Source organism: Microtus ochrogaster, chromosome 8 (genome assembly GCF_000317375.1).
Source record: "Microtus ochrogaster isolate Prairie Vole_2 chromosome 8, MicOch1.0, whole genome shotgun sequence".
Classification (NCBI taxonomy): Eukaryota; Metazoa; Chordata; class Mammalia; order Rodentia; family Cricetidae; genus Microtus; species Microtus ochrogaster.
In genome coordinates, this window is record NC_022015.1 from 62,246,274 (window position 1) to 62,274,193 (window position 27,920).

At 38.2% G+C, this 27,920-nt stretch overlaps 1 protein-coding gene across 3 annotated transcripts in view; it reads right to left on the reverse strand.

The window, feature by feature from the left end:
- The window catches only part of Rnls (renalase, FAD dependent amine oxidase), a 246,695-nt gene that overhangs the window by 204,130 nt on the left and 14,645 nt on the right, over positions 1-27,920 (reverse strand). For all 3 annotated transcript variants that reach the window (XM_005352152.2, XM_013348025.2, XM_026781743.1), the window contains one exon: positions 25,182-25,340. In XM_005352152.2, coding sequence (XP_005352209.2) covers positions 25,182-25,340 — 159 coding nt within the window. The remainder of the gene's footprint in view (positions 1-25,181; positions 25,341-27,920) is intronic.

The window sequence follows — 27,920 nt, forward strand, 5'->3', positions numbered from 1 at the left end:
TTAAAAATTTTAAATAATTAGCTATTGTAATAAGTGCATAGTTAAGCTGATTTAATATTATTGGGTTCCCAGGGGCATATATTTCCATAAAATATTTGTTGTAATACACTTAGCATTGTTTTTTTTTATTAAGAAAGAAAAAAAAATTTTCTGCCTCCTCCCAGCCTCCCACTCCTCCCACTCTCCCCCCTCCTAACCTCCCCCCCTCCTAACCTCCCCCACTCCTCTCCCCGTCCCTCTCGAGTCTGACGAGCAGTCAGGGTTCCTTGCCCTGTGGAAAGTTTTATCTTGGTTAAAGTACAGACATTTATAAAACATCTAAATTGTGAAACTTTAAAGTAATTTTGGTTTCCCAATTATAGATAAGATACATAAAAATAATCTTTTATGAAATAATAGCCCTTCCGCGCAGCTCCAGACAAGGGAAAGAATTATCTCCTTAAAGAGTTTATGCTTACATAAGTTCTAGCAATTTCCCAATGACTTGTTCAGAACTTTTGAGTAGGCTATCATTTTTGGCAAAACAAGCAAAACATAACAAAAACGAAGCAAAGCAAACCTATAAAGCAATTAACTGAGAAAGGGAGACAGAGAGGCAGCCACAGAAAGAGAGACTGATTTCCATCATAATGGATACCTACATAAAGGACTCAGAAAAGGTTATTATGTTTAATACTATTATCATAGTCACATGAGAATGAGCTAGTTTCATTAAAAATGTCATTCACCTACATACAAGTAGCAGTCAAAGAACTCAGATTGTTTCTATAGATTTAGCTCTCTCTCTCTCTCTCTCTCTCTCTCTCTCTCTCTCTCTCTCTCTCTCTCTCTCTCTCTCTCTCTCTCTCTCTCTCTCTGTGTGTGTGTGTGTGTGTGTGTGTGTGTGTGTGTGTGTGTGTGTGTAACATTAATAATTGAAGAAAGTGAAGCCAAGAATTTGAAGAGTGGAAGAGGCATGTGAGGTATTGGAGGGAAGATATATATAGGATAATGATGTAATTATATTGTAATTAAAAATAAAATAGATTTCAAAGAGCATTCCAATGGGATGAACTGCTATATCAGTGTTTTATTACTGCTCTAATTACCACAAACACAGAACCTACAAAAATATAAACATCTCAAAATTCTGCAATTCAGAAAGTCTGAAGTAGATCATTTTAGAAGAGAATAGCAGTTTCACAGAGCTGTGTGTTTCCTGATACCCTCTGGAAGGACACAGACCTCACCTTATCCAGCTTCCAAAGGCTTTCTCCATTTCCTGCCTGCAGACTCCATTCCCATTTCACGGCCAGCTGGTAGATCACCATGAATTTTCTCCTGTCATCACATTTCCCTTCTGGATTCTGACTCTTATCCTTCTATTTCCCTCCTTGTAAGATTACATTTGACCACAGGACAATCTTTCCATCTCCTAATCACTAACAATTATATCCGTAGGGTCCTGTTTGCACTATAACAAAACACATTCCCACGTTCCGGGAATTAGCATGCAGACATCTTTGAAGAATGAGTACTCTGACTGGCCACATCAGAAATCAAAATATAGAAAATAGAAACTGTCCATTTTGCCTTTTTACCACAATTCTCCTATAGGCGCAAAACCATAATTCAGTATATTTTTGTTTGTTCATTCCTTTATTCACTTATTTTTTGGATGAGAAGCAATATAAACACTGATGAAGAGTGTGATGTACCAGCTAAGATATGGTTCATGGATTCACAAGGTCTGGGTTACAAATTCAGTTCTCTCAGCTGTGTGAAACAATCTTCAATTTTCTCATCTTAATATTCTTAGAAAGACTAAATTACTCACTATATATGGGATAACTTATGTCTTTTAGCTTTACAGTAGTAAACATTTTATGATGTATATTTGCATCAAAACATCATGTTTTACGTCTTAAAGAACTATGAATACTATTTTCAACCATTGCAGCGCACAACGCCTGTCTGCACTCTGTGCGCTACCAAACAGTTCGCAAGTTTAGGGCAAGGGGCTGGAGATTAAAACACTGAAAGACACAAAGACACAGACAGAGAGACAGAGACACAGACCTCTAGTCACTGGTAAGAAGCCCTTTCTTCAATAGCGCCACAGAGTCTTATATACCCAACAGTCAGGTGGGCCAACAGGTGAAAACCTTATCCTCTGATTCTCAAGGCCAAGGCAACACGTGCTCGTGAAGCAGAGCTGGTAAACAACTTTGACACAGCTTTCAGTAACTCAAACAGAAGGAAAGTAAAGATCTCTAGCAGGGAAGAGCAGCTGGAGGCCAGGACTCCAAATGGTCCCAACAAACCATGAATAGAATAAGGAAAGAAAATAAATCCTAAAAAGTTGAATCCAAATAAAAAAATCATTATATCAAAAGTATATATAGGTTAAGCAGGGTGGCCCCTGACTGTTAACTCAGCATTCAGGAGGCCAAAGAAGGTATATTATGAATTTAAGGCTATCCTGTATTTTGTGAGTTTCATGCTACCTTGGGATTCCTGGAAAGGTATTATTACAAAAAAACTCATGTAAGCCATGTGTTATTTATAACATGGGGATTGAGAAAATACGTTCTGAGAAATGAATAGTCACCACTGTGAAAACATACAGAATACATACTCATACCTAGATAGTCTAGCCACTATACAGGTAGGCTATGCAATACATGGAAATGTTAAACATATATATGTATTTAATATATACATTGTAAATAAGTATAGTAAATTTACAATATACATATTTATCTATAACTATATATGTGTGTATGTATAATGTATTGTTCCTAGAGCCATGAATAGCAAGACAATACGAGAGAAAATCAAGCATGAGAGAAGAAAGTACAATCAGTAGATGAAGAAAAGGGCTGGAGACAGCAGAATGTTTGCCTAATGTGTTCAGCGCTCTGAGTTCCCTCCTCAGCAATGCAGTACTACTAACAATAACTTAAATTCTTCAGGTGTGGAGGCAGTGTACCCTTTTAATGCCAGCACTCCGGGGACAAAGGTAGAATGATTGGCAGTTCAAGGCCATAGTGGATTATGTAGAAAGAAACTATCTAAAAAAAGAGGGGGGGGGGAAGGAGTGGGAACAGAGGAAGAAAGAAAGGAAGGGAAGGAGAGAGGGAGGAAGGGAGGGAGGAAGGGAGGGAGGGTGAAGAGAGTGGGACAAAGAGAGAGACAGAAAGAGAAAGATACAGTTAACATAACTTGTTTGAGGCTGTTGCAAAAAAAAACACATCATACTGTTTATAAGAAATGTTTTTTAGCTAGTTGAAGTACTTTTTCAAACAATCATAGGAAGTATAGTATATGAAATAAATAAGACCATAAGGGCTATTTATTATCATCATAAAATTATTACTGCCCACAATTGTACTTCCTGTCATTTCACATGACCTAGAGAGTGGGTTTTTTTTATAGTGATTTCATCACCTTCATGAGAGCAATGCACTGTGCTGTGGAGAGTAACACGGCTCCAATGCTAGCAGGTTACGAGGAACTCTTCAGTTCTAACTCTAATCTGTGGAAACATCACTGTATATTCAACCAACCATCAACCAAAGGCACTCTATAGCACATGACTCCAACATAAAACTTGATATGCTATATTTTATTTGTCGAGCTGAGGATCAAACTGTGTCTCTCACACTTGCGAGGCTCTCACACTTGCGAGGCAGCCCTGATACACCTTTGGTATCTTTTGTTGTGAAACGTTCTTAGTTCAGAAGGCTTTTAGCACTGTAGGTAACAGAGGCTACCATAGTGGAGTTTTGCTCGTGCTGAAACTGGAGACTCTCTTGAGAACTGCCATATAGGACACCAGTGTTATCCCCCAAGATTTCAGTACAAATTCCTAATTATTTGTGTACTCTTTACAAATTCCAATGATGAAAATGATAGTGAAGATTATACCGAAAATGAGCACGGCTATAATCTTGGCACTTAATGGACTCACTGAGGTAGACTGTTATGAATTTGAGGCCAGCCTTGTCTACATAATGAGTTCAAGCCAGCCTCCTGGGTAAGACTCTGTCTCAAAATAACCTAAGAAGCTATGGTAGGCAGTAGTAGTAGTAGTAATAGTAATAGCAAATAATATTAACTGAGAGGCTTCACTGGATAGTGGTACTTATTCTCTTAAATACTTCTAGTGTCATACATCCACAAAGCCCTTCAAACTGACCATGTTGACTCAGCCTTCTAGTTTATTTGAAGGCAAATGGCTGTGAGTAAAGCACTTTGCAGAGGCCTCATTAATGTTTGCACGGCTGGGATTAGTCACCCCTGGGTGACCTAGTCTCCCTTGTTCTGTCTTGCCTACACTGCTATGTTTTAGAGCAGATAGTATATATAACTAATGTAAAGTGTGCTCTTTCAGATGCAGGAGTTTAGCAGATGCTGACTATCTACCCGCTGACCAGCGTATGCAGTGAAGTCCATGAAAACTTTTAGAAGCTCATTCTGCATAAGCTACTATGGACAATAATGAAATTAAATATCCGATCGTTTAAAAATGTTTTCCGAAGTTAAAAAGTGTATTTCTCAATATGCTCCCTAACCCCAGTGCCCCCTAAACACTGCTGAAAATTCTTCATGTGTCTTCCATTTCAGTTCTGAGACATCAAGTAAAACTATGTGAATTATTTTCTTACTATGTTTTGCTTTCACTCATGGCTCCAAACAAGTTTTCTCTGGTTTTGTCTCATTTTGTCACTAGTCACATGTCTGAGTGGATGGCTCCAGACATCCAAAGGTGACTATTCTCTATATTCATAGGAGCAGGCCAATCTGCAAATATAGAACAAGCATATGAGATAAAGAATTTGAGGAGTTGGTTGGTGTCATTTAGTAAATATCAGCATTTGTTTTGTTTTTTGAGACAGGGTTTCTCTGTAGCTTTGGAGCCTATACTGGAACTAGCTCTATAGGTCAGGCTGGCCTTGATATTAGCTGTTGTAAAAGATAAAGTTTAACCTTTAGCCTTTAGCCTTTAGCTAAAGGTTTAAACTTTAACCTTTAGCCGGGTGGTGGTAAGAAAAAAAATCACCTAAATAAAGTTTTAAAACTCACTTTTGGTAACCCTCATGAGATAACCAGTTGTACTCACTTTTAAATAATCACACACATATCGACATGGTCACACATTTTAACATAGTTGATGGATTCTAAGGTAGACTCTCACTATGTACCCCAGGCTAGCCTTGAACTAATCTTCTTGTATCAGCCTTCTCAATGCAGAGACAGGAATGTGACATCACGACAGCTTAAACGTAGTTTCCCATTCAACACATTGAGAGATCAGCAGATTACAGAAGTATGGTCATTAAATAAACATGTAGTATCTATAATTCTGCTAGTGCCTAAATGAAAACGTGAATGCATTTCCTGCTATCAAAAGGAATTATATATGGATTATAATCAGTGGTCTCTTTACTACTGATCATTTTCCTGGGCAGAGCCTCTAAGACTGATGCAAGCTCACTCATGTGCTTCTGCTTTTGTTATCTGTGCCTTTGGGGTTCTCTCTATGAAACTATTCAGTTGGACATCACAGGGTTTCTCCTCTTTTGATTTTTTTTCTATTAGTTTTATATTTTAGATTACATTTAGGTATTTTAACCATTTAGAATTGATATCTACATGTGGATGACGATGAAGAAGCACAAGCAGCAGCAGCAACAACAACAGCAAATCTGGAGAAAAACCCTACCCAGACTCCTCTTATATTTCTCCAGTGGCTTTATTGTACAATAGTAGTTGTTAGAAATGAAGGTTGTGTTTATAACACTTCCAAAATCATTCTGCCAGCCATCATGAAAACAAACAGAACAATTTGTGTTTAGTTTTCTCAAGATTTACATGTTTTTATTATGTATTTGGGTGTTTTGCTAGCATGCCTGTATGTGCATTGCACATGTGCCCGATGTTCCCAGAAGCTGAATGAATACACTGGATACCCTGACACTGGAGTTATGTATAGTTGTAGGACACCATGTGAGTGTTGAAAACAGAACCCAGGTTCTCTGCAAGAGAAGATGCATTCTTCACTGCTGGGCCATCCCTCCAGCCATCATTGCAAGGTTAATGAAGGGACAGAATTAAAAGGTTGCTATCCCTAGACACAATGTAAGTAAATGCTGGGCCTGGAGCAGTTGAAAGAGAAGACTGAAAATGGAGGTGACACTGCTTCTCTGATCCCGGGCAACATGAAGTATTAAGGGTTCTGCCATTCAACTAAAAAACTGTAGCCGGGCGGCGGTGGCGCACGCCTTTAATCCCAGCACTCAGGAGGCAGAGGCAGGCGGATCTCTGTGAGTTCGAGACCAGCCTGGTCTACAAGAGCTATTCCAGGACAGGCGCCAAAGCTACAGAAAAACCCTGTCTCGAAAAACCAAAAAAAAAAAAAACAAAAAAACAAAAAAACAAAAAAAAACTGTCTAAGAAATATTTACTTGTGGCAAGGCACTACTTGGCAATAGAAAATAACTCAAGAAACTCACATTTAGTAGATTATTAAAGAGAGAGAATGACAATTATTTTAAAGTTTTCAACTAAATACTGATTTTTTTCCAAATCTGGCATTGCGAAGAAAGATATAAACTTATAGCTAAGGTGCTTATAAATAACAATTAAATGCCTTCACCTGCTTATAATTTCAGAAAATGTTCAAGTAACTCAGTTTAAGTACCATTCATACACACACACATGTGTGCACACGATTGCTGATACGCCATTACATAGATCAGATGCTCATAATCGCTACTGTTATTTACTCAAGATCTAAGCTCCCATCTGATCATATAAGGATGGATAGCACCAAGTGAGTGAAATAAAACTAAACTGTTTCTAAGTACTTCAGAGCAAGTGCTTGTTAAGACGGCAAAAATAAAAAACAGAAGAGAAGAAGGAATGTTAACATGTAGGGGCAAAGAGCCTCAGATGAGAAATTGCTCTACACATTGACTGTCTTATAAGAGCTACTGTGTTCCTAGGGTTTTCCCCAGTATGTCTGCCAGTGGCTATGTCAGAGGAATTGCACATGGCAACTGACTTCAGGGGATTGGCCCACCAGGAAACAAAACCTGATGGGTAACTCAAATAGACAAAACCCCAAGACCACAGACCCAGAGTGACTTTTGCTCCTCCTGTGCCCTCACATGTCTGCTGCGGCCATCTTTCTCTGGTGTCTGGCATGGTGTGAATGGGGGTGGGGAGATCCCCACTGCCTGTAATATAGTGTTTTTATCGCATGGAAACATCCCATTCTACTGGGCATTTTTACCTGTGGATTATTATGAAGATGATTTCTTAAGCTGTACTGTTAATTGATAATAATAATAATAATGTTAGCTTACATAGAGTTGTGATGATAAAAAACAAATACAAGGAAGTGTTACACAGTTAGGACCTATAAGTTTCACCCAAGGAGTTGCATAGATCACAGTTCAGGTTAATGACTTAGGAAAACAATTGAGTGCCCAAGAGACCGGCTGGCTCAAATTCTTTTAATCTTAATGGTGGGAGATGTGTTCACAGGTTTTGGAGTTAGCTAAAACAAGCTTTGAAAACAACAAAATTTTCCACTAAAATGTTTTTGTTAAATAGCTTTGAGGTGAAAAATCCAAGAAGACAATCCTAAGTCTTAGAAAAAGCACAGAGCTGAGTGATGAACTGTTTAAGGTCAGGGAACAAGAACAAAGCAGCCCAGTTATCATTAGTTGATAATTTTGCCTTTCTTGCTAGGATTGGTTGATGACTAAAGGTGATGATTAACTCCTTAGATGCATTTTTGCCCTCAAACTTCTGGTATAAAAACAAATAATAAGTGGGTCTGCTCCCTAAAGATTTAAAGTAGAACTGACTGATTGTTTTTTAGGTATAAAAGTTTAGATTTGTAATTCTTTTAATACTCCCTTTAAGATTATCTTTTAAAAAGTAATAAAATGATTAAATCTTTCTTTGTAACCACAAGATGCAGCTTGACAGTGAAAAATGGCTGAGAAAAATATCCCGTGCTTGCTGATACTCTGTTAATCTATAACATACTACTTAGACGTAAATGTGTGTGGGGTTTTGGGATGACTCTGTTTTAATCATGTAAGGGAGAAAAAAAATGTGTTTTTTTCCTGTATTCATTATAATCATTCACTTGAAAAATAGAATGTAGCCGCATTGTAATTTCTATATTGCCTCAAAAATTTTTGCTGGGGTACAGAAGCTGTAAGTGAAAGAATAAAGAGAACTAGAAGGGAAACATCAAGAATAAAGATATAGTTATAAGGAAAATGTCAAGAATGAAAGAATTGGGAGACGAACATCAAAGAGTTAGAAGGAGAAGAAAAACATCAAGAGAGACAGAAGATATATTTTTGGATAGAGATAAGAAAATAGAATATAGAACACATAATGAAGACTAGAGAAGAATAAAGAGATAATCAAGAGAATGTGAGTGACATTTCCCTTAACCCCTCAGACAAAAAGTCATAGTGTGTGCCAACTCAGTGGGTTCCTTTGGAGCCCTGTGCTGCTGGAGGCTGGCCCCCCAAACAGTGGTATATGCCATTACATGATATTTCAAATGTGGAGTGATACCACCTCAATACTTGATGGTCAATGATGAGAATACATACACACGCACACAAACATACAATATATACTAACAAACATACAAATATACACAAGTACATACACAAACAGACACATACACTCCCCGCCCTGAACACACAATTTGTATGGTTTAAATATCATTGTTTTATTTGGTATGTAAAAGAAACTCCATGAAGAAATTTCTCTATTTAAGTTATTAGACATTGAGCCATTTTATTCAAATATCTATAATTAAAATCACAGCAAAATCAACTCACAATTTATTGAGTTCAATATGTGCAATGTTATGTGTGTACTAGAACATTGGTAATCTGACAGATTACTTCTTTGGGGGAGGAATTAGTATGAAAATAAATAGAACCTTGATCTATCAGATTTTTTAAAATAATATTTGTCCAGCTAAAATTCCTCCTAGCAACAATCTATATAGACAAACCATTAACTAATTGTGTTTATGTTTCTTAAGCAATAGAGTTTATTCTGACAATTTGACTACTAAGAATTGCATCAGTAAACTGCCTATTCATTTGCTATATCTTGTTTGGCAAACAAGGCATGACAAACAGCAATCTAAACGGAAACTAGAACCCTGGGATGCACCTGCAATCTTTGCAGAGAACCACTGCAAAATGTCTTAGGCCTGAAGTACTGGCCTTCACAAGAACGTACACATGGTGCCACCTGCTGTTCAGCAGTGTGTACTGTAGTCTAAGAGTACTGAGTCCTGTTGGCCTCAGAAGGCTGAACAAAGTATTGCCATGTTTATGCTAGCCACACCTGAGCCAATGGATATTGCAAAAAAAGCAAAACAATTTTAATAACCTAATAATCATTTCTAATTATCACTCTACGAAGTACTCATAGCAATGACAAGGCATACTCTATGAGCAAATTGTCTACTAAAGAAACAAATGCTGTATTAGGAAGATGTTGTATGTTGCATGCTGAATTTACCATGTTTTAGTTATTATTATGAATTTCAAAACACTCTGTATTTCTCAGTGATAATTCTATGTGATGGCGTATAGGAACCTAGTTTCCTAAGTACACTGAGTGTATCCTCTTTATGTATTCTAAGGAATAGTACACATGTCTCTTCTAAAAATGCCTGACACCCAGATGGCTACAATGATTTAGAGGTAGGAGCCATGTTTTATTCAGTTTCATCCCTCCTGCGACTGGAAAGAGATACCAAGAACAAGAATAGGTTGAGTAAATACAAACACATTCATGAGTGGTTAAGCCTAGCACAGAATTTTAGAAATACATAAAGAATGAATGTCACATCTCAAAAAATTAGCATTTAATTCTTGTTTAATTTACATAGAAATTAGATATATTGCACATATATAATATGCACATGTATACATATTCAAGACTAGGGTTCAGTTTCACCTCATATCACCAACCAAAAAAGGGCACTCAGAGCATTGCTGATTTTAATTATCAATCACAAGAACCACAAGAATGAAAGTAGGGCTTGGTATAAAGCATTCCACTTAAAACCATGTAAGCAGTAAAAACACCTTAGACTTGAGCGCCACAAACAGTGCTTATTCACTTCTTGGTTCTTTTATTTATTCATTCAAATATTTAAAACATCTAAAGCAGGGTTTTCAACATGTGGCTGTGACCCATTTGGAGCTTGCATATGAGATATCCTGCAATCAGATATTTACATTATGATTCACAACAGTAGCAAAATTACAGTTATGAAGTAGCAACAAAATAATTTTACTGTTGGGGATCACCACAACATGAGGAATTGTATGAAAGGTCACAGCATTAGGAAGTTTGAGAACCAGTGATATGAAGGCTAGAGAGAAAAAAAGAACTGATGGCCTAGTCTCACAATGAGCTCAAGAAACTCACCAATGGCTCTGGTGCTGCCCAGTTTTCCAATTTCCACTCCGCTGTCAACAAGCCTTCAATATCTGCAGCCCCTCTTCAAGCTCAGTTAATGACTTTGGAAAGCAAATCCATCGGTACAAGTCCACAGGTCCCAGGTCTCCTCCACCTGTGCTCTTGAGATCCTCTCTGCCTCGTGGTACCTAGCTGCCACAGAGCCCCATTCTGCTTCCTCAAGACCAGGTTGCATGTGACTCGTCTGTCTTGCTTCTATATGATCTGTTTCTTTCTTTTAATAGATTGTCTCCATTGGTACACAAGTACAATGCACCCATCTTAAAGAGGCAGTTGACAGCTCCTCTACCTTCCCACAGCCCTGCTTAGGTGGAAGACAAAACCACCCCTGGTCTGGTGTTTTTCATGGACCCTGATTTGCTTTTTTTCCCTTTAGCATTCACCATCTTTACACACAGATCTCTAACTGTTTCTCCTCCCACCGTTATCAAATAATACGGAATATTATCTCATCTATCAGTATCATCTCACAGACATTCAATAGTTTTCAGCACACTTGAATAAAAATTTCTTCAGTTTTTGTTAACTTCACAGCTATACTTAAAGTTGCTAGCACACAGAAAATGTTTAATGTAATTTTTATAGTAAAAATGAATTTAACATTTAAATAAAAGTAAAGCTGTATCAATAACCATTACTAAAAATAAAAGAGGATTTTAATTCATTTTCCTTGAGTAAAATTTCATATGTGCTCAGCAAACAGAATTATAAATTTTTAAGAAAGAAATTAACAACTCACAGAAATTAAGTAAACTCTGCTTTGAATACAGTGATTTTCTTTGGCTACTTCATAGCAAATTTAGAAGAGATCAGTATTAGAAAGCCTTTATCAAACCAACTGTGACTTGTATAGCAGTTAAAATTACAGAACTGTTCCTTTCTGGGTGTTCAAATTATTTTATAATGTATCTTTAAAACTTTTCTAGAAGTAAACATCAAGTCAGAATGGAAATATGTTAAGCTCAGGAAACAGGACTTCAGCACATCTCATACTCTTGTGGGAAATGGCACAAAACTTCTCAAATCACATTCTGTTATGAAAAACAGAAATAAACTTAGGCAAGAGCTCATTCACTTAAAAATGCTGTGATTTCTCCTTTCCTTTATTATCCTGTCTCTTTTAAGCCTAATGCTTAAAATTCCATAATTTAAGTTAGTAATTACAGCAATACTTTTTAATTTTGAATTCAGCACATTTTATATGAATCGTCAGAAACTTGTGCAAGTGAGCCAACATCCTAGTTCCCAAATGTGTTCTATCTTTAAAATGTCTTTGTCAGTTCAGATAGGAAGAATGCTTAATGTGATTCCATGACTCAGCTGGTGGCAATGGTGCAGTTCAGAGAATTCTAGCTCTCCTTTCTTTCTTCTCACATTTCCTCTAGTTTGATGTCTTTTCTAAAGACTTTCAGCTATAAAAGAACTCTGAATGGAAAATAGTACTGAGTTCTGAGGGGAGTGCACAGCAAGGCAGCACTATGGTCTTTTCTTCAGTTAGGTAGTAGCCAGATAGGCTAGTTAAAAATAGCTTATACTATTAAGAGTATGCGTATTGAGAATAAAGACAAAGTGGTGGCGCACGCCTTTAATCCCAGCACTCAGAAGGCAGAGGCAGGAGGATCTCTGTGAGTTTGAGAGCAGCCTAGTCTACCGAGTTCCAGGACAGCTAGGGCTCTTACACAGAGAAACCCTGTCTCAAAAAACAAAAGAAAACAAATAAAAGAGAATGAAGATGTGAAAGCATGTATCACAGATGCATCCATTTCAAGCAAGGGACATCCTCATATATCAGTGCTGGATAAAAAGGGACAGAGGTGAACTGATAAAATTACTAAGGTTTGGAGCAAATTTGGAAGCCATAATTAAACTTGAAACTGTTCAAGAGCTATGTTAACTTACCCTCTCTGGGTCTCTCTGTCCTCTTTTGTAAACTAAAGAAATATTTCTTATTAGTTGGTATGAAAAGTGGCACAATGTACAAAAATGCTAACTTCATATTTACAAAATGATGTTGGAACCATCATAACCTTCCAGCTAGTCTCAGAGGGGAACTTCTGTAGGAAATCTCCCTGTGTTTGGCTGGGACCATGGACGGGACATAAGTATAAGTAATGGTGTGCTGGGTCACCTGGAACTCCAAAATTAGGACAGATATGTGTTGTGACCACATATCTGATGAGAAGTGAGCCTGAGAGAAAGGACCTACATTTGCTTACGCCTTGAGTGTATACTCCATTATGGTTGGGGAGACATGATGACAGAGGCCCCATGGCTGCCATTAGAGTATAGAGAGATTCAAATCTTTATATCTCAGTAAAAATAGGAAAAGAGAACAGACTAGAAAAAGACCTTTGTGTTCAGGACACATGCTCCAGAGAAACTCTATCTCCTACAGGTGTGACCAGCTACCCAATTACTTCACCAGCTAAGGACCCCATATCAAATGCACAAGTTTCCTGGAGACATGTCACATTCAAACCATGTTCAACCAGAGCAAGGGTTACCTCTTCTGTTTTTGGTGTCTCCTGTGTTTGAAGAGAGGAAAGGCTTAACTTGGGTTGTTGCTTAGCATGTAGAGATAGAAGATTAAGGAGAAATGCATCCAAATCTGTTGTTCTGCAAATACTGTATTTTTAAAGACAAGTAGATGAGGTGAATATAAAAGGTAAAAATCAAATAGAACTACTGATTAATGCTGGCTTCTTCTCAATTTGAGATCTCAGTTCAGAAGACTGTAGGTAGATAGGCACAATCATTTGCATCCACAGAAAAACTGAATTACTTCTCCTATAGAGACCTTCAAGCTAAAATAACAAGGAAACATGTTTCTGGGTCAACAAAAGAGCTGTTTCCTGTGCTTTGAGTCAAAAATCTTTATAGCACAATGTCAACGACTAATCAAAAATTTGAATTATTTTAGGTTAAACAATTTGGTCTGATTTGTTCATTCTATAATGGGAAGATATGGAAGTTCTAAAAAGGAGATTCAATATACTCAATAGGGCAATGTTTTATAATATTCCAAAGTGAATGCTTAGTAGCCCTTTCCACCAAATTGAAACATTCACTTCTGGTGGGAAGCAGGAAGCTCATAAAGATAAGGAAGCTAGAGAAACTTAGAAGGCCCAGGAAGGTCAGAAAATCACAAGATTTACAAGGCTGCCCACCCCCCCACAGTTATAAGTGCAGTTAACAATGACAAGGTGAAGACTCTCCTAGAACTGCCTGCAAGCTGGACAGAGAGCTCTGGGAATACAGCAGTGAGAGTTATCACCCGTGCTGGAGTAGGTGTTTGGATGATGCACATGATTTCAGTCACCCATGCTCAAGTAAATCAATCCAGGAAAGTCCTTAGCTCACCAAGCTGTTTGGGGATATATATTTATTTGATAAGTTGTCTCTGTCCATCTTCAGAAAACACACAGTTCATCTCTTTCTAGGCAAGAGTCACACAACAGCATCGGGACACCAAGGTCACAGACTTTGCAGTGTAGCTTACTGATATTTTAAGCATCAGTTTAAAATGAACGTGTGCTAAGGTTAAAAGTCCTTTCATTAAGTTCTACGAGTGTTTTTTTCTTCCAATCCAATTAAGTAATTACCATGCAATGTGCCTAACCAAGTTTTCAAAGATAGATTCAGTATTCCTGATGAACTAAGATCCCTGCTTTTTTCAACCAATGTTAAGATTTAAACATCATCACACACTCCTCCAAATCCACATCTACTTTTATCTCCTGAAATTCCCACTACAAAGCTTCTCCTGCCAAGATAATCTATTTTCAGTTCCCCATATTTAAAAGGCATGTCTATTTCTAACTTTCTTTTCACTAAGAACTAGTTCTCTCTAAAGCAGCCTCTCTCTTTTATTAAATGCTCTTCAAGTTGCAATTCCTAGTTTTCTTTCATTTGTTTATCATTAGATAGAGACTGATGGGTTATAGCTCTACGGCCATGAGGAATCCCAGGAAAACAGGAAGAGGAAAGACACAGCAAGCAACTATTTTTATGTTCTTTAAATTCTACCAGTTACAGTGTAGCACAATTAATAAAAACCCAGAGACAAATATTGGGGTTCAACCTGAATGTCAGAAAAGCAAAACAGTCAGTCTCTGGTTCTTACCTCTACCTAGGTCTGAAGTGGTGATTTTTGCCTCCAAGAGTCCTCAGAATGAAACAGATTGTGTCAGAGAACCATCTGCTTTCGTCTTACATTCCTCCTTAGCGCCGGGATTAAAGGAGTGCATGACTACCTCCTGATTTCTATTGCAAACTAGTGTGGCCACTGGGATTAAGGGTGTGTGTCACCACTGCCTGATCTGTAAGGCTGACCAATGGGGCTGTTTTACTCTCTGATCTTCAAGCAAGCTTTATTTATTAAAATACAAATGAAATATCAGTATATTAGGTACACATTACACAGTGGATTTAGTCATTAATAAATCACAATAAGTTATATATTAAAAAGATTATACAGAGAGAACCAGGATAACACGCAATTCAAGAAAACAATTTGGGAGTGGGGAGAAATTTTTGTTGGGAATTGACCTGAATTGAGTTTGGGGGACAAATAGGAACCTAAAGTAAGGTAGAGGTGATCAATAAGCCAACTTTTTTTTTTATAGGATCATGATTGTTACTAAATTGTGATAAAGATAGTCTAGGCAAAATCCTTGCCTTCAGACAGTGAAATTATCTGAGTGGGGTATGATGGTAATGCTATTATAACAGCCATTTAGGAGGCTGAAATAAGTAGACTGCTTGAGTTTATGAGTCTTAGACAAGCCTCGGCAACACACTGACTGCATCACAAAAATAAAATAAAATAGCTTAATCCAACAATATTTAACCCTATTATCCTTCTGGCTAACAGTCTTGACACAAGAAGCAATAATGAGCTCACATTTGAAGCTAAGAAGTCACTAGGAAAAGATGCTAGTCAGCTGTTTACAATGAGTTCTGGAAATGAGGAATGACCAGCTAGAACTGGCCTTACTACTCTTGAGTTCTATTGGCCAGTGAAGACCAGAAAACCCAAAGGGATGTGAAAGCTCAGTCTTCCAGGAGATACTGTGTTAGTGGAATGATATTCTATTTCACAAACCCTGCAAACGGGAAAGTACAGTATCTCCCTCCTTGGAAAAGAATGACTAAGAAACAACTCCTGGGAGGAAGCTTCCAGATGGAGAGATCAAGCCTTCATTTTTGACTTGGTATTTGTTGAACTATAGAGTCCTCAGGGCTTTGGCAAAGTTCTGTTTGTAGCACTACCCAGGATAGAAGACAGGGCTGTTCATAGCAACTGATAGGGCCATGTGAACTTAAGCACTGTTCACTGTATCAAGAAAACAAATTACTCAGGGTCTCTAAGTAGACTACCAATAAGCAAGGCAAGGGATATGAATAACAATGGTGTCAAAACCATGTCCTTACAACAACAGTAGCCAAGAATAAATAGATATTCAAAGAGATGTGAAGAGCTATTTCAATTAAGAACAGGGGACTTAGCTCTATTGCAAGCCCATGACATCACAGGCAGCTCTAAGAGAAATTAGAGGTAGACAGCATAACTCTAAATTTTCACTAAACTTTTGATGGGGGAAGCTTTGTTAACCAATCATCTTTAAGAGGTGGAACCTAGTTAAGGTGTGGCTTTCTGGAGTCCAAGAGGAAACTGGGGCATGGAACAGGTGCTCTCTCTGTGTGTAGTACTCCTGCGACACAGCTGAGTTTGGACTTCCCATTCCTGTTGGGTGAGTTTTCCCCTTATAATAAATAAAAATATCATTGTTTTATCCTTTAGCTAGCCTGGTTATTTCCTGTATTTAGCTAATTTTTATAGGTGGCACCAGGACTGTGGGACTAGAGTCTCCAGAGGCTCTGACCAGTCATGGTCAGGCTCCATGCCATTGATTTTGGATAGAGAATTCCCAGACCTGAGTAGCCGCTACCGGCTGACTTCTGGGTCCAAGACTGGCAGAGAGACGTGGAAGACTGAGGCGGAAAAGGCCGAGGAGGTCATGCCCAGCACCGTCAACATGGGCAAGGAGCTCGTGCCCAGTGCCACAACGGCCACCAGGGGTAAAGCACCCTTTGTCCTGAGCAAAAGGTGCCTGCCTCCCTCCGCTGACTGTCTCATGTGGCTGCCTAACAGTCAGGGACCTCCGCGGAGCACACAATCTGTGATTTACACTAAATAACTGTTTTTAATTTAAGCATATCTTTCAGTAGTTGACATTAAATTCAGATTTAAACCAGCCACATGACTACAAGTGCACGCGACACCTACTGCAGGTAACAGTTATTGCACCTGCTCCAGCTAACTCAACCATAGGTAAGATATAAAAAACAAATATATAAATTATAAATTGATAATTTAAAAGGACAAGATGATGGACAAATTAACCATCCAGGGTATCAATAGCCTTTTCACTTATACCATGTATGAGGTTATGCAAGACATATAATTTTCCTCCTATATCATTATATTTGATTCTGGGGATTAGTTTTGTCCTCCATATTTTCTCCTTAAAAACATAGTTTGATAATAAGACCAAGAATGAGGTACTTTTAGAAATAATATAGTCTTTACAGACTGACACTGATCAATTAAAAGGACAATTCAAATCTCTGGAGAAGGATATAAACAATTTGACTAACAAGACCCATAGTATGATATCAGACTTCAGGATGTCTGGAGAACAGACTGTAAGATGTTCTGCACAATGGGACCAAGACTCCATAAGGGCAATGAGTCTTGCTGCTTAGAATCCATAAGTCTTATTGACTAGTCTCAGTGCAAATTCCCCGCATCACACTACCTGTGAGAGTTAGCCAACGAGAGGCTAGAACTAACAGGCCAGGCAGTGTTTAAATGAATACAGTTTCCGTGTAATTATTCCAGGGCTAAGCGGAGCCGGGTGGGATAAAAAGCAGGCCTGCTCTCCTCTCACTACAGGGGGAGATAATGGGGGGAGCTTTGTTAACCAATCATCTTTAAGAGGTGGAACCTAGTTAAGGCGTGGCTTCCTGGAGCCTGAGAGAAAACTGGGGCATGGACCAGATGCTTTCTCTCTGGGTGATACTCCTGTGACACAGCTGGGCTTGGTCTTTCCATTCCTGTTTTGTAAGTTTTCCCCTTATAATAAATAAAAATATCATTGTTTTATCCTTTAGCTAGCCTGGTTATTTCCCATATCAAGCTAATTTAAACATAAATTTTAAACATAGACATTACAGAGTCCTAAAAAACAAAGTGGCACTGTTCAGTCAAAAATAACTGGAAAGTTGTCATAAACGAAAAATATATGAATAAGCAGCTTTCTCTAGAAAGATATGGATCACAAATATGAAGAATTTTGAGAGCAATTTTGGATAAAATCAAGCTATCTCATGCCTATCACCATAGAGTTTAGACTCTAAAATTGAGTTACAATCACCAAGTGGCTATAAAGAAAACAACAAAGATATAAACAAAGGGGCAAAGAGAACAGAATATATATGCAGAGGAAAGAAGTGTATATGGGACCTAACACATGGCAAGTGAGGAATCTCAGCTCAGAGGGAAAACAATCTCACATTAAATGAGCAGTGCCAATATAATTGGCAACTATTCTAGGGGAAAACATAGTCTGTGGCCTGTCTTATGCCTTATACAATAAACACACTGTGGTGGTTTGAATGGGAATGGCCCCTATGTATTTGAATGTTTGGTCCCTAGGGAGTGGTACAATTGGAGGTGTGGCCTTGCTGGAATAGGTGTGTCCTTGTTGGAGGAAGAACTTTACTGTGGGGGCAGGCTTTGAGGTCTATTACGCTCACATTACACCCAGTGTTGTTCAGTCCCCTTATGCTGGATCAAGATGTAGAACTCTTAGTTCCTTCTCCAGCACCATGTCTGCCAGCATGCCACCATGTTGCCTGCAAAGACAACAGTGGTCTAAACCTCTGAAACTATAAGATAGCCCCAATTAAATGTTTTTCTTTATAAGATTTGCCATGGTCATGGTGTCTCTTCAGCAATAAAACCCTAACTAAGACACACATATTTAAATATTAAGCATAATATTTTCTTGTTTGCTTAAGTAGTATTGTATCTTTCTGGAACCTTTGATGGAGTTAAGAATAGTTAGTTATAGTTTTCCTTAGTTATGATAAAGATTATTGTAACTTTTACATGATAATTGTTTTGTTATATGTAATTTTGCTATGTTAAAGTTAAAGCCTTTTTTTTTGTTTAAACAGAAAAAGGGGAAGTGATGGAGGAAGGTCATTGGTTGATTAAACAAAGAAGCTGCTTGCCCTGATAGGTTAGAACGTAGGTGGGAGGAGTGAACGGAGCAGAACGCTGGGAGGAAGAGGAAGTGAGCTCAGAGACTCGACAGCTCTGCTCTCAGGGGCAGACGCCTCAGAGAGACATGATGCTCCACTCTTGCGGGCAGAGGCGAGAGCTCTGCTCTCTGAGGCACACGCGATGAAGCTCCGACTCAGGATGGACGTAGGTTAGAATCTTCCTGGTAAGCGCACCTTGGGGTGCGACACACATGATTGGAAATGGGTTAGTTCAGGTGCGAGAGTTAGCCGAGAAAAGGGCTAGAGCTAAAGAGCCAAGCAGTGATTAAAAGAATACAGTGTAATTATTTTAGGTAAAGCTAGCCGTGCGGGCGGCCGGGGTGCTGGGGACGCAGCCCCGCTGCTCCTATTACTACACATGGCTACTTTGACCTACAAATTACATTCTGGGGCTACTTATCACACAGTATACTATGAAAAGCACGAGGACATAAGCATCTGTAAATAAGTATGTTTACTGATAGCTTTTTCTATGGGAAGAGCTGGTAATCACATGAATGTCTATCAGTAAACAGCAGGGAAAAAAATCTAAGGCATAGAATTTCCAAACTATGAAAAAGTATATGCACTTGGAATTAAATAGAGTATTTTTGGGAAGGAGTGTTGAGTAATGGGTCCACTCTCAGAATGCTGTTAGAGATAATGACTAGTGTGGTGAGCAGGTATAAGGATTTAGCTAAGGAGCCACACATTCAGTCCAGAGGGAAGGAAATACAATTCAATCTACTTGAATACTGAAAACATTGCAATAGAAAGAATATAGAAATTATAAAAAAATGTTTATTCGATGACAAGATGTGCAACTCACAACTTAGAAAAATAAGAAATATGAAAAACAGCACAACTCTGCCCCAATAGCCAGTTCCAGAGTAATAGGTTCCAGTGTGAGCTAAGTGGGTACAACATCAAAGGGTTCAAAGACTCAAGTCCAATAGGACAAGAATAAACTCATGAATTTCAAAATGAATGAGAACAGTTAAATAAGAGGACAAACTCAATAGAGAATATGGTAAAATGGGACAATAAAGATAAAATTAAAAGAAAGAACAAACAGGCCTGTGAGGTCTCTGAGTCAGCATTAGATGATTGTGGTGAATGTGAGCCCTTCCCATAGGCTCACAGTTGGAACTCTTGATTCCTGGTCAGTGGCACTGTTAGAAAGGGATTAGGAGGTTGTTCTGGTTGAAGGAGGTGTGCAATGGGGCTGGACTTTGATGTCCCAAGACACATCATTTCCAGGATGTTTTCTCCCTATCTCCTACTCGCAGATCAAGACATGAGCTCTCAGCTGTTTCTTCCACTATGCCTTTGCTCTGCCATCAGAGATACTAACACTCCAAAACTCTAAGCCAAATTTAGTTGTCTTGGCATTGGCGGTTTGTAACAGCAAAACAAAAATAAATAACACATAAGTTGGTACTAGAGTGTGGGCTATGGCTACGACAGACCTGATCATGTGGCTTTTTGGAGGAATGTGGAAGTTTTTAGGATTTGGGGCTAGAAAAACAGTTAAGCTTAATGGACCATCCTAGTAGAATCATAAAAGACAGCAGTGCTTAAAGCAACATGGATTGGAAGCCCAGCTGGAGAGGTTTTAGATGGGATCAGTATTAGCAACTTGGCTAGAGATTATTCTCATGATATTTTGGCCCAAACTGTGGCTGTTTTTTTTTTCCCTTACCCTAATGATTTGTTCAAGGCTAACCCAAAATGTAATGAGCTAATTATTTTGTGGAAAAATATTTAAAGACAAACTTATATCAACCCTGACATGTGGTTATTAGTAATCATTCTCATGTGGGTATAAGAAATAAAAATGTATAGTCTGAAGCATAAAAGAGAACCAGGAAATATAATTTTAGAGCTGAAGCTTGTGTTGAAAAAGATAAAGAGATTAAGGGGAGGTCTGATACTGAAATAAAGAAAGTGTCCCCTCAGAGCAAGACCCCATTCAGCTAAGCTTCAGCCTGCAATAGGAAAAGGCCCAAGGGATTTTCTGCTCCTAAAAAGCAACCACAATCCAAAACTATTGCAAATGTGATCAAGGAGGGCAGGGTTCATCACAAATTGACAGCTAAACCTGGCAGTGTCATCCACGTGGTGCTGGCTTGAGGAAGCACTAGTAAAGAGGGGTTGGGGAATCTTCCTCCATAGTTACTGAGGTCAGGGGAGTACCAGGGTAGTCTCCGCATGGAGGCCCTTGGAGGCATCTGTGTGAAGCTGTGAAAGTGAAACCCGGACTGCATTGGAGATGTCAAAAGGTTGCAAATGCCAAAGTCATGGATTTATGGCAAGAAGTGCTACAGACAGCGGTGTACTCAGTCCAAGAGAGAATGATCTTGTAGGCAGGAAAACTGAACAGTAGAGCCATAATAGCTACTTGATATTAGATATGTAAGTAAAGGAATTGGAATTTTCCCTGCTGGGTTTTGATCTTGCTTTGTTCAAGTATTTCCCCTGTCTTTTCGTAATGTATTGTATGTTGGCGTTATATGTTGGAAATATGTAATGGATTGTCATATTTTATAGTAGATTACACTAGAGAGATTTCTTGAGTTTCAAAAAACTGTTTAGAACTTTGAACTTTTAAACAGTGTTGAGACTGAACGACTACAGGGACTTTTGAAGTTTGACTAAACGCATTTGTACTAGGATATAACCACAACTTGCTGGAGTCAGGGAGTGGGATTTGATCATTTGAATGAAAATGTCCCCTGTAAGCTCATATGTAAATACTTGATCCCTAGTTGGTGGAACTTTTAAAGAAGGACTAGGAGGTATTTTCTTATTGAAGGAGGAGCATCACTGGGGAGAGTTTTGATGTCTCCAAAGACTCATGCCATTCCTAGTGTTTTTCCCTCTCTCCTCACCTCCCTACCCCCTTCGTCTTTTTCTCTTCACTTTCTCTTTGCCTCCTACCTGCAGATTAAGATGTGAGTTACGAGCTGTTCCTTACATCTTTGCTCTGCTGTCATAGAGCCTATCATTGTGAAACGCTAATCTCAATTGAAAATATTCTTTACAAGCTGCCTTGGTCAACTAAGACAAAGACCAAATTTATAACTGAGCAAAGGAGAAGTACAAAGTAAAGTCCTAGAAAACATAATCAATAAAACTATAGCAGAAAACTCCCTTTATCTAAAGAAAGAAATGTCTACCTAGAAATGAGACATTTGGAACATCAACAACAAAAGACCAGAAAAGAACTATATATACACATATGGCATTATAGTTAGAAATATATATATGTATATGTATATATATGTATATGTAGCTTTACACACATACATCACATTATAGTTAGAACAAAGATAGAGTCACATACAAGACAAAACCATCAGAACAACAGCAGATTTAGAAACAGAAGGAGGACATGGAATGATACATTTTAAACTCCATAAGACAGCAATTTCTAAACCAGATGACTACATACTATTCAAATAATAACTCTGAATGTTAATGAGTTCAAGTCTCTAATTAAAAATGACAGATTAGTATATTAAATTAAAAACAAGACCCCATATTTATTGCCTACAAGAAATGTACCTATGGAAAAAGAAAGGAAATTGACAAATAAAACTAAAAAAAAAAAAAAACAAAAAAACAAGAAAATAGAACTAAAAAAAGAGACAAGGAGACAAGTATGCTTACACTAACATTTGGCAAATTATACTTCAAATCAAAGTTACATATTGATTATGGGGATAGTCCCTCATGAGGATATATCAATTCTATATATATATGGACATATATATATATATATATATGGACATTAACATATTCATTAGGGCATCCAATTTCATAAAAAACAAAACAAAGGCAATAACAAAAATCTACTGGCTGCACTGGCAGGGAGCATCATCACCACAGTTGGAGTGGGTGCTTCCAGCTACTTCCATTGCTACTGGCCTCTGGCCACAAGGCTGGGGATTCAAAACTCAGTCTTCCTAGTAAGAATAGAGAGGATAATAACACGTAGGGTTGCTTTGAGGATGGGAACAGTCTTGGTGATAGTAACATGGCAAAAGTAACACAATTATAGAGTAGTAAATCTTGAGAGGTTAATCATAAGGCCCTTGAAGCATCCCTATTTTTTCAGCTGAGAAAAAGAATAATTATAAATTGTCAGAAGAAAGGAAGTAGTCCTGTTTCATCTATAAAAGGCAAAGTAGAAAAGGAGATAAATACACAAGTAAAGATAACCCATAATACACCGAACAATAGTCAAAAAATTCAGGTAAAATATGGTATTATGTTGATTTCACAGCCTAGACATGACTTAGAGAGAGAATGAATAGAAAATCAGAAAGCAGTCAGCACGCTGTTCACAGTGGATATAATTAGGGACTGGTAGCATACCTTAACTTCAGTACAAACTTTGCAGATTCAGGTGCATAGTTAATGCATTATCTTGGGACCATATTAATTTCCTCATGATGTATGGTTTATATTATAGTTATAGTGTTTACCTAGGTTTCAGGTATTTTCTAGCCTAAACTGGGGAACTGCAATATATATTCGTGCCACTAGATGGCAATATGTGACTTTGCAAATGGATATGTCCCACCACTAAATGTACCCAATCAAATCTTTGGTATCCAACTTTCTCTACCCACCCACAAAGGTTGTTTCAAGCACATTCCTCAATCGTACATTTTTATTTATTTATTTTATTTATTTATTTATTTGGTTTTTCGAGACAGGGTTTCTCTGTGGCTTTGGAGCCTGTCCTGGAACTAGCTCTGTAGACCAGGCTGGTCTCGAACTCAGAGATCCACCTGCCTCTGCCTCCCGAGTACTGGGATTAAAGGCATGCGCCACCATCGCCCGGCTAATCGTACATTTTTATATAAGAGTTCGAGGAAGACACAGAAAATCAGATTCCATCACACATATTCTAGCCATATAATATTTTATATTAAAAACAAATAAAACAAAGGTCAATAACACTAAACCAACTGCAACACTTAATGCTGTTTCGAAAGAAGAAAAAAAATGAAAGATTTGGCTATTAAAGACTTTTCAGCAATTTGTTAAAAAAATATTGAATAACACTATAATCAGAAATAACACACCAATGACCTGGTGGTGCTTGCACACGCCTTTATCCCAGTACTTCTGACCACCTTTCCCGATAAAATCATAAATCTGCATACAGCAACCATAGTAGTCACTTTTAGTTTTGCTAGGGCAAAAGACCTGACAAAATCAGCTTAGCGAAGCAGGGTTTCCTCTGGCTCACACTGAGGTTAAAATCCACCATGGTAGCAAGATCCAGAGAGAGGGTCCACAGCTCAAAGTCATCTTGGGTAAATTTCAGACAAATCAGTCCGTGCTGGTTTCTTGGCCCTGTTTCTGACACACCTAGCATGGTTTGGGAATGACTGCATTTCCACTGCTCCTTACTGTCTGGGTTCTATGAAAATAGATCTTGACCTTCACAGTCAACCTCCCTAGGAAGCGTCAAGAACTGGTACCATAGGGATAGGCTCAAACCCTTAGAGAGGATGTCTTCTGAGGAGACTTCCCATTTGTCATGTCTTGGGTACATAAAATAGATTTTTATAAAAACTGACCACCCAGCTAGATATATCAACATGTCCTGGGTTTGCAATAAATTTTCGCTTTCTTCAACAAAACCTTTGCAATATTTTAATAGTCCTCTGCATAAGAAAATAGAATATAAAAGAATAATATTGGACTTGCTTACAAAGATGGGTTACTCTGCTTATTGATGGCTCACCAAATTCCTTTTTAAAATATGTTAATTTTGGAAAGAAAATGCTTTCTTTTATTGAAATAAAGAAAATTCCTTATCATTTTTTTAAAATAAATTTGGCTCTTTTGACATAATCTTAGCTCCATCAGGACAATGTATCCTCTATCATATCCACCTACTCATCAATGAGGCTAAAGGACTCCGTCCAACAGCGGTAAATACTTAGCAGTAACCCAGAGAGCAGGAAGATAGGAGATGAGGCATGCCAATATGATGTCAAGATGAACAGCTTTTCTTCAGGATGACCACACAGACGCTGCTCTTTCGGGCCACACTACAGCACATCCAAAATAACACTAAATTGTTTTAAAACAAGGGCAATAAGAGGACCGTTCAATTTCGAGCTAATTAAAAACCATTCTGTAAGTTTCATTACAACCCAGACTAATCAGGAAGTAGACCATAATCATTTTTAAAATATGACACCAGTAGAATTGATCATAGATTTTTCTCTCAAAAAGAAGAGCAAAATTGCGCCCTCCCAATCCATTCCCCAAATAGGGAAATAGCAAGGCTTACTCACAGTTTACGATGTCACCTTGAAGTTCCAGAATCTGAGGAGCTGGCGTGGTGAGGACAACAAGGTCAAACTGCTCGGGGGCGCCTGTCTCCTTGGAGACTTCCCACTTGTTATTTCTCAGGTTGATCTGGGTCACACACTGTTTGAAGAAGATTTCTGCACCTGCTCCAAAGGCAAAATCAGGTCCTTGTTACCAGGATTTTCCACACGAATGATGGGAAAATGAGAAACAAAAGTTGATTCATTTAGGTGAACAAATTGCTCCTAACCTTCTGTGTCGCATCATTCTTTTCTCTGTATGTCAGTAATATTTACTCCCTTGACCACCTGTACCCCTGGGCCTCCAATCAACGTTCCTTATGAAGGAAACAATTATACAACGATGCTACATTGATCACTACTACTTCTAAATCCATTTCTACTACTATTTCTAAATCCATTTCTACTACTACTTCTAAATCCATTTCTACTACTACTTCATGGCCAACTTTCTTTGAGAATTTGTTAGCTCCCTCTAAATCAACTGAGCAAAGCTCATATGAATGCATAGAGTCTGAAGTAGCACGCACAGGGCCTGAACAGGTTTGCACCAGGTCTCTGCAAATATATTATGGTTTTCAGTTTAATGTATTTTATGGAACTCCTGAGTATGTGAATCAGGATATATTGTATGAGAAAAGACTCTATTTTCAATAAAATGGAAAAATACTTATTAGCTGTCTTAGTTACTTTTCATTGCTGCAAAGAGACACCATGATCAAGCAACTTACATAAGAAAACATTTAAGGGGGTGGGACTTGTTTACGGTTTCAGAGAGTGAGTCTGTGCCTATCATGGTGGGAAGTATGGCAGCAGGCAGGCAGGTATGGTACTAGAGAAGTACTTGAGAGTTTATGTGTTGAGACAACAACCAAGAGGTGGAGGGAGAGGAGGAATAACTGGAAATAGCTGAGCTTTTGAAACTAAAAACCCACTTCAGTGACTCACTTCCTTCGACAAAACCATACAACCAAACTTTACTCAAGCAGTCCCATTAACCGGGGACCAAGTATTTAAACATAGGCGTCTATATGAGGGCCACCACACTAGTCAAGCATTTGTTACATATTAAACTAATTTGTTTGTTATATATCATACTAATTTATTTCAAAAATGAAGAAATAGGTATCAATCTGTTGAGCCATGATTTAAAAATATACAGGTGACTAGGAAGCTTGTCATCTTTGCAGAATGAATGTACATCAGTAAATGCCATTAGCAATTCTCAGTAATAATACCCAGCAATTAATTCTCACTAGTATTACCTAGCAGAATAACCTTGAACAATCTTAAAACATATCTGTAGGGGAGATCAAGTTGTCATTAAGGATCAAGACCAAGAAAATCACTGACTTCCTACTTCCTTTCTTAAAATGTACCACAACATTATTATAATGATTTTCCTAATTTTTATGTTGTATTCCCTTTCATTTTAGAGCTGGAAGCAGGATCCCTCCTCTCCCTCCACCTCTTGGTTGTTGTCTCAACACATAAACGAATATTTTAATGACCATTTTCTATGTATAGCATGCATGATGTTTAACATTGATTATAAACTTGACAATATCTCTAATAACCTAGAACCAAGCCTTTGGGGATGTTTTTGAGAAATTACCTAGATGAGAGATTATCTGAGGTAGAGTGCCCTTAATGTGAATGACACCATTCCCTAGGCTGAGATTCCAAATGCATAAAGGAGGAAGTGTGCTGAGCAGGAGCATTTGTTATCCTCAGCTTCCTGGCTGCAGAAGCAATGTGACCGCCTGCACAGGATCCTGCTTCCAGCACTTCCGCCACCACGATGGGCTGGACTTCTGAACAGTAAGCCAAATAAACCCACTCTTTCTGAAGTTTCTTCAACAGGATACCTTCACCATAGCAAGAAGTAAAATAACTAAGACAACATATAACATACAAATCAGAGTACTTGAAACATAATATATTTTGGGGTCATCATTTGTTTAAGAGAATAAAACATTCACCATTAGCTAAAAGAAATTCCAGTTGGGTGAGTAAGTCTTAGTATACTGATATATCAAATTTCAGATTGTGTGACGACTTTGATTTAGAAACAAATCTGGAGCTGGAAAGATGGCTCAGCCTGAGGATGGGAATTTGCGTTCCCTGAATCCACATAAATGCAGGGTGTGCATGGTGGCCTGCCTGTAATTCCAGAGCTCAGAGGGCAGAGACAGGAATCCTGGGGAAAAGTTGATTGACCAGATTAGCTGTATTCCAATCAATGAACTTTGGATTCAACTGGAAGACATTGTCCCAATCAATATGCACTGAGTGGTTGAAGAAGACTCCTGATGTCAACCTTGGACCTACACATGCTAATATGTACACATACATCCCCCACACATACCCATACACATGCAGACATGAATACATACACATCTGTATACCATACACATCTACACAAGAAAAGAAGTACTTTTATTCGGCTTCATGGATGGGGAAATGATAATACAAGGGGGCGAATCAAAAGCACAGTGAAAGTCAATGTTTATCATCACCGGAGACATTTCATGCTCCCAGGCACTAAAACTCTAGCTAAAGTCCAGCTTTATCTGTGAAGCCTCCATTTTACAGAAGTCCCAGCTCAACCTGATCCTTGCTCTCTCTGAACCTATTCAATACAGTGCTTGAAGTTCTAGCTAGAGCAATAAGACAGTAAAAGGAGATCAAAGGGATACAAAT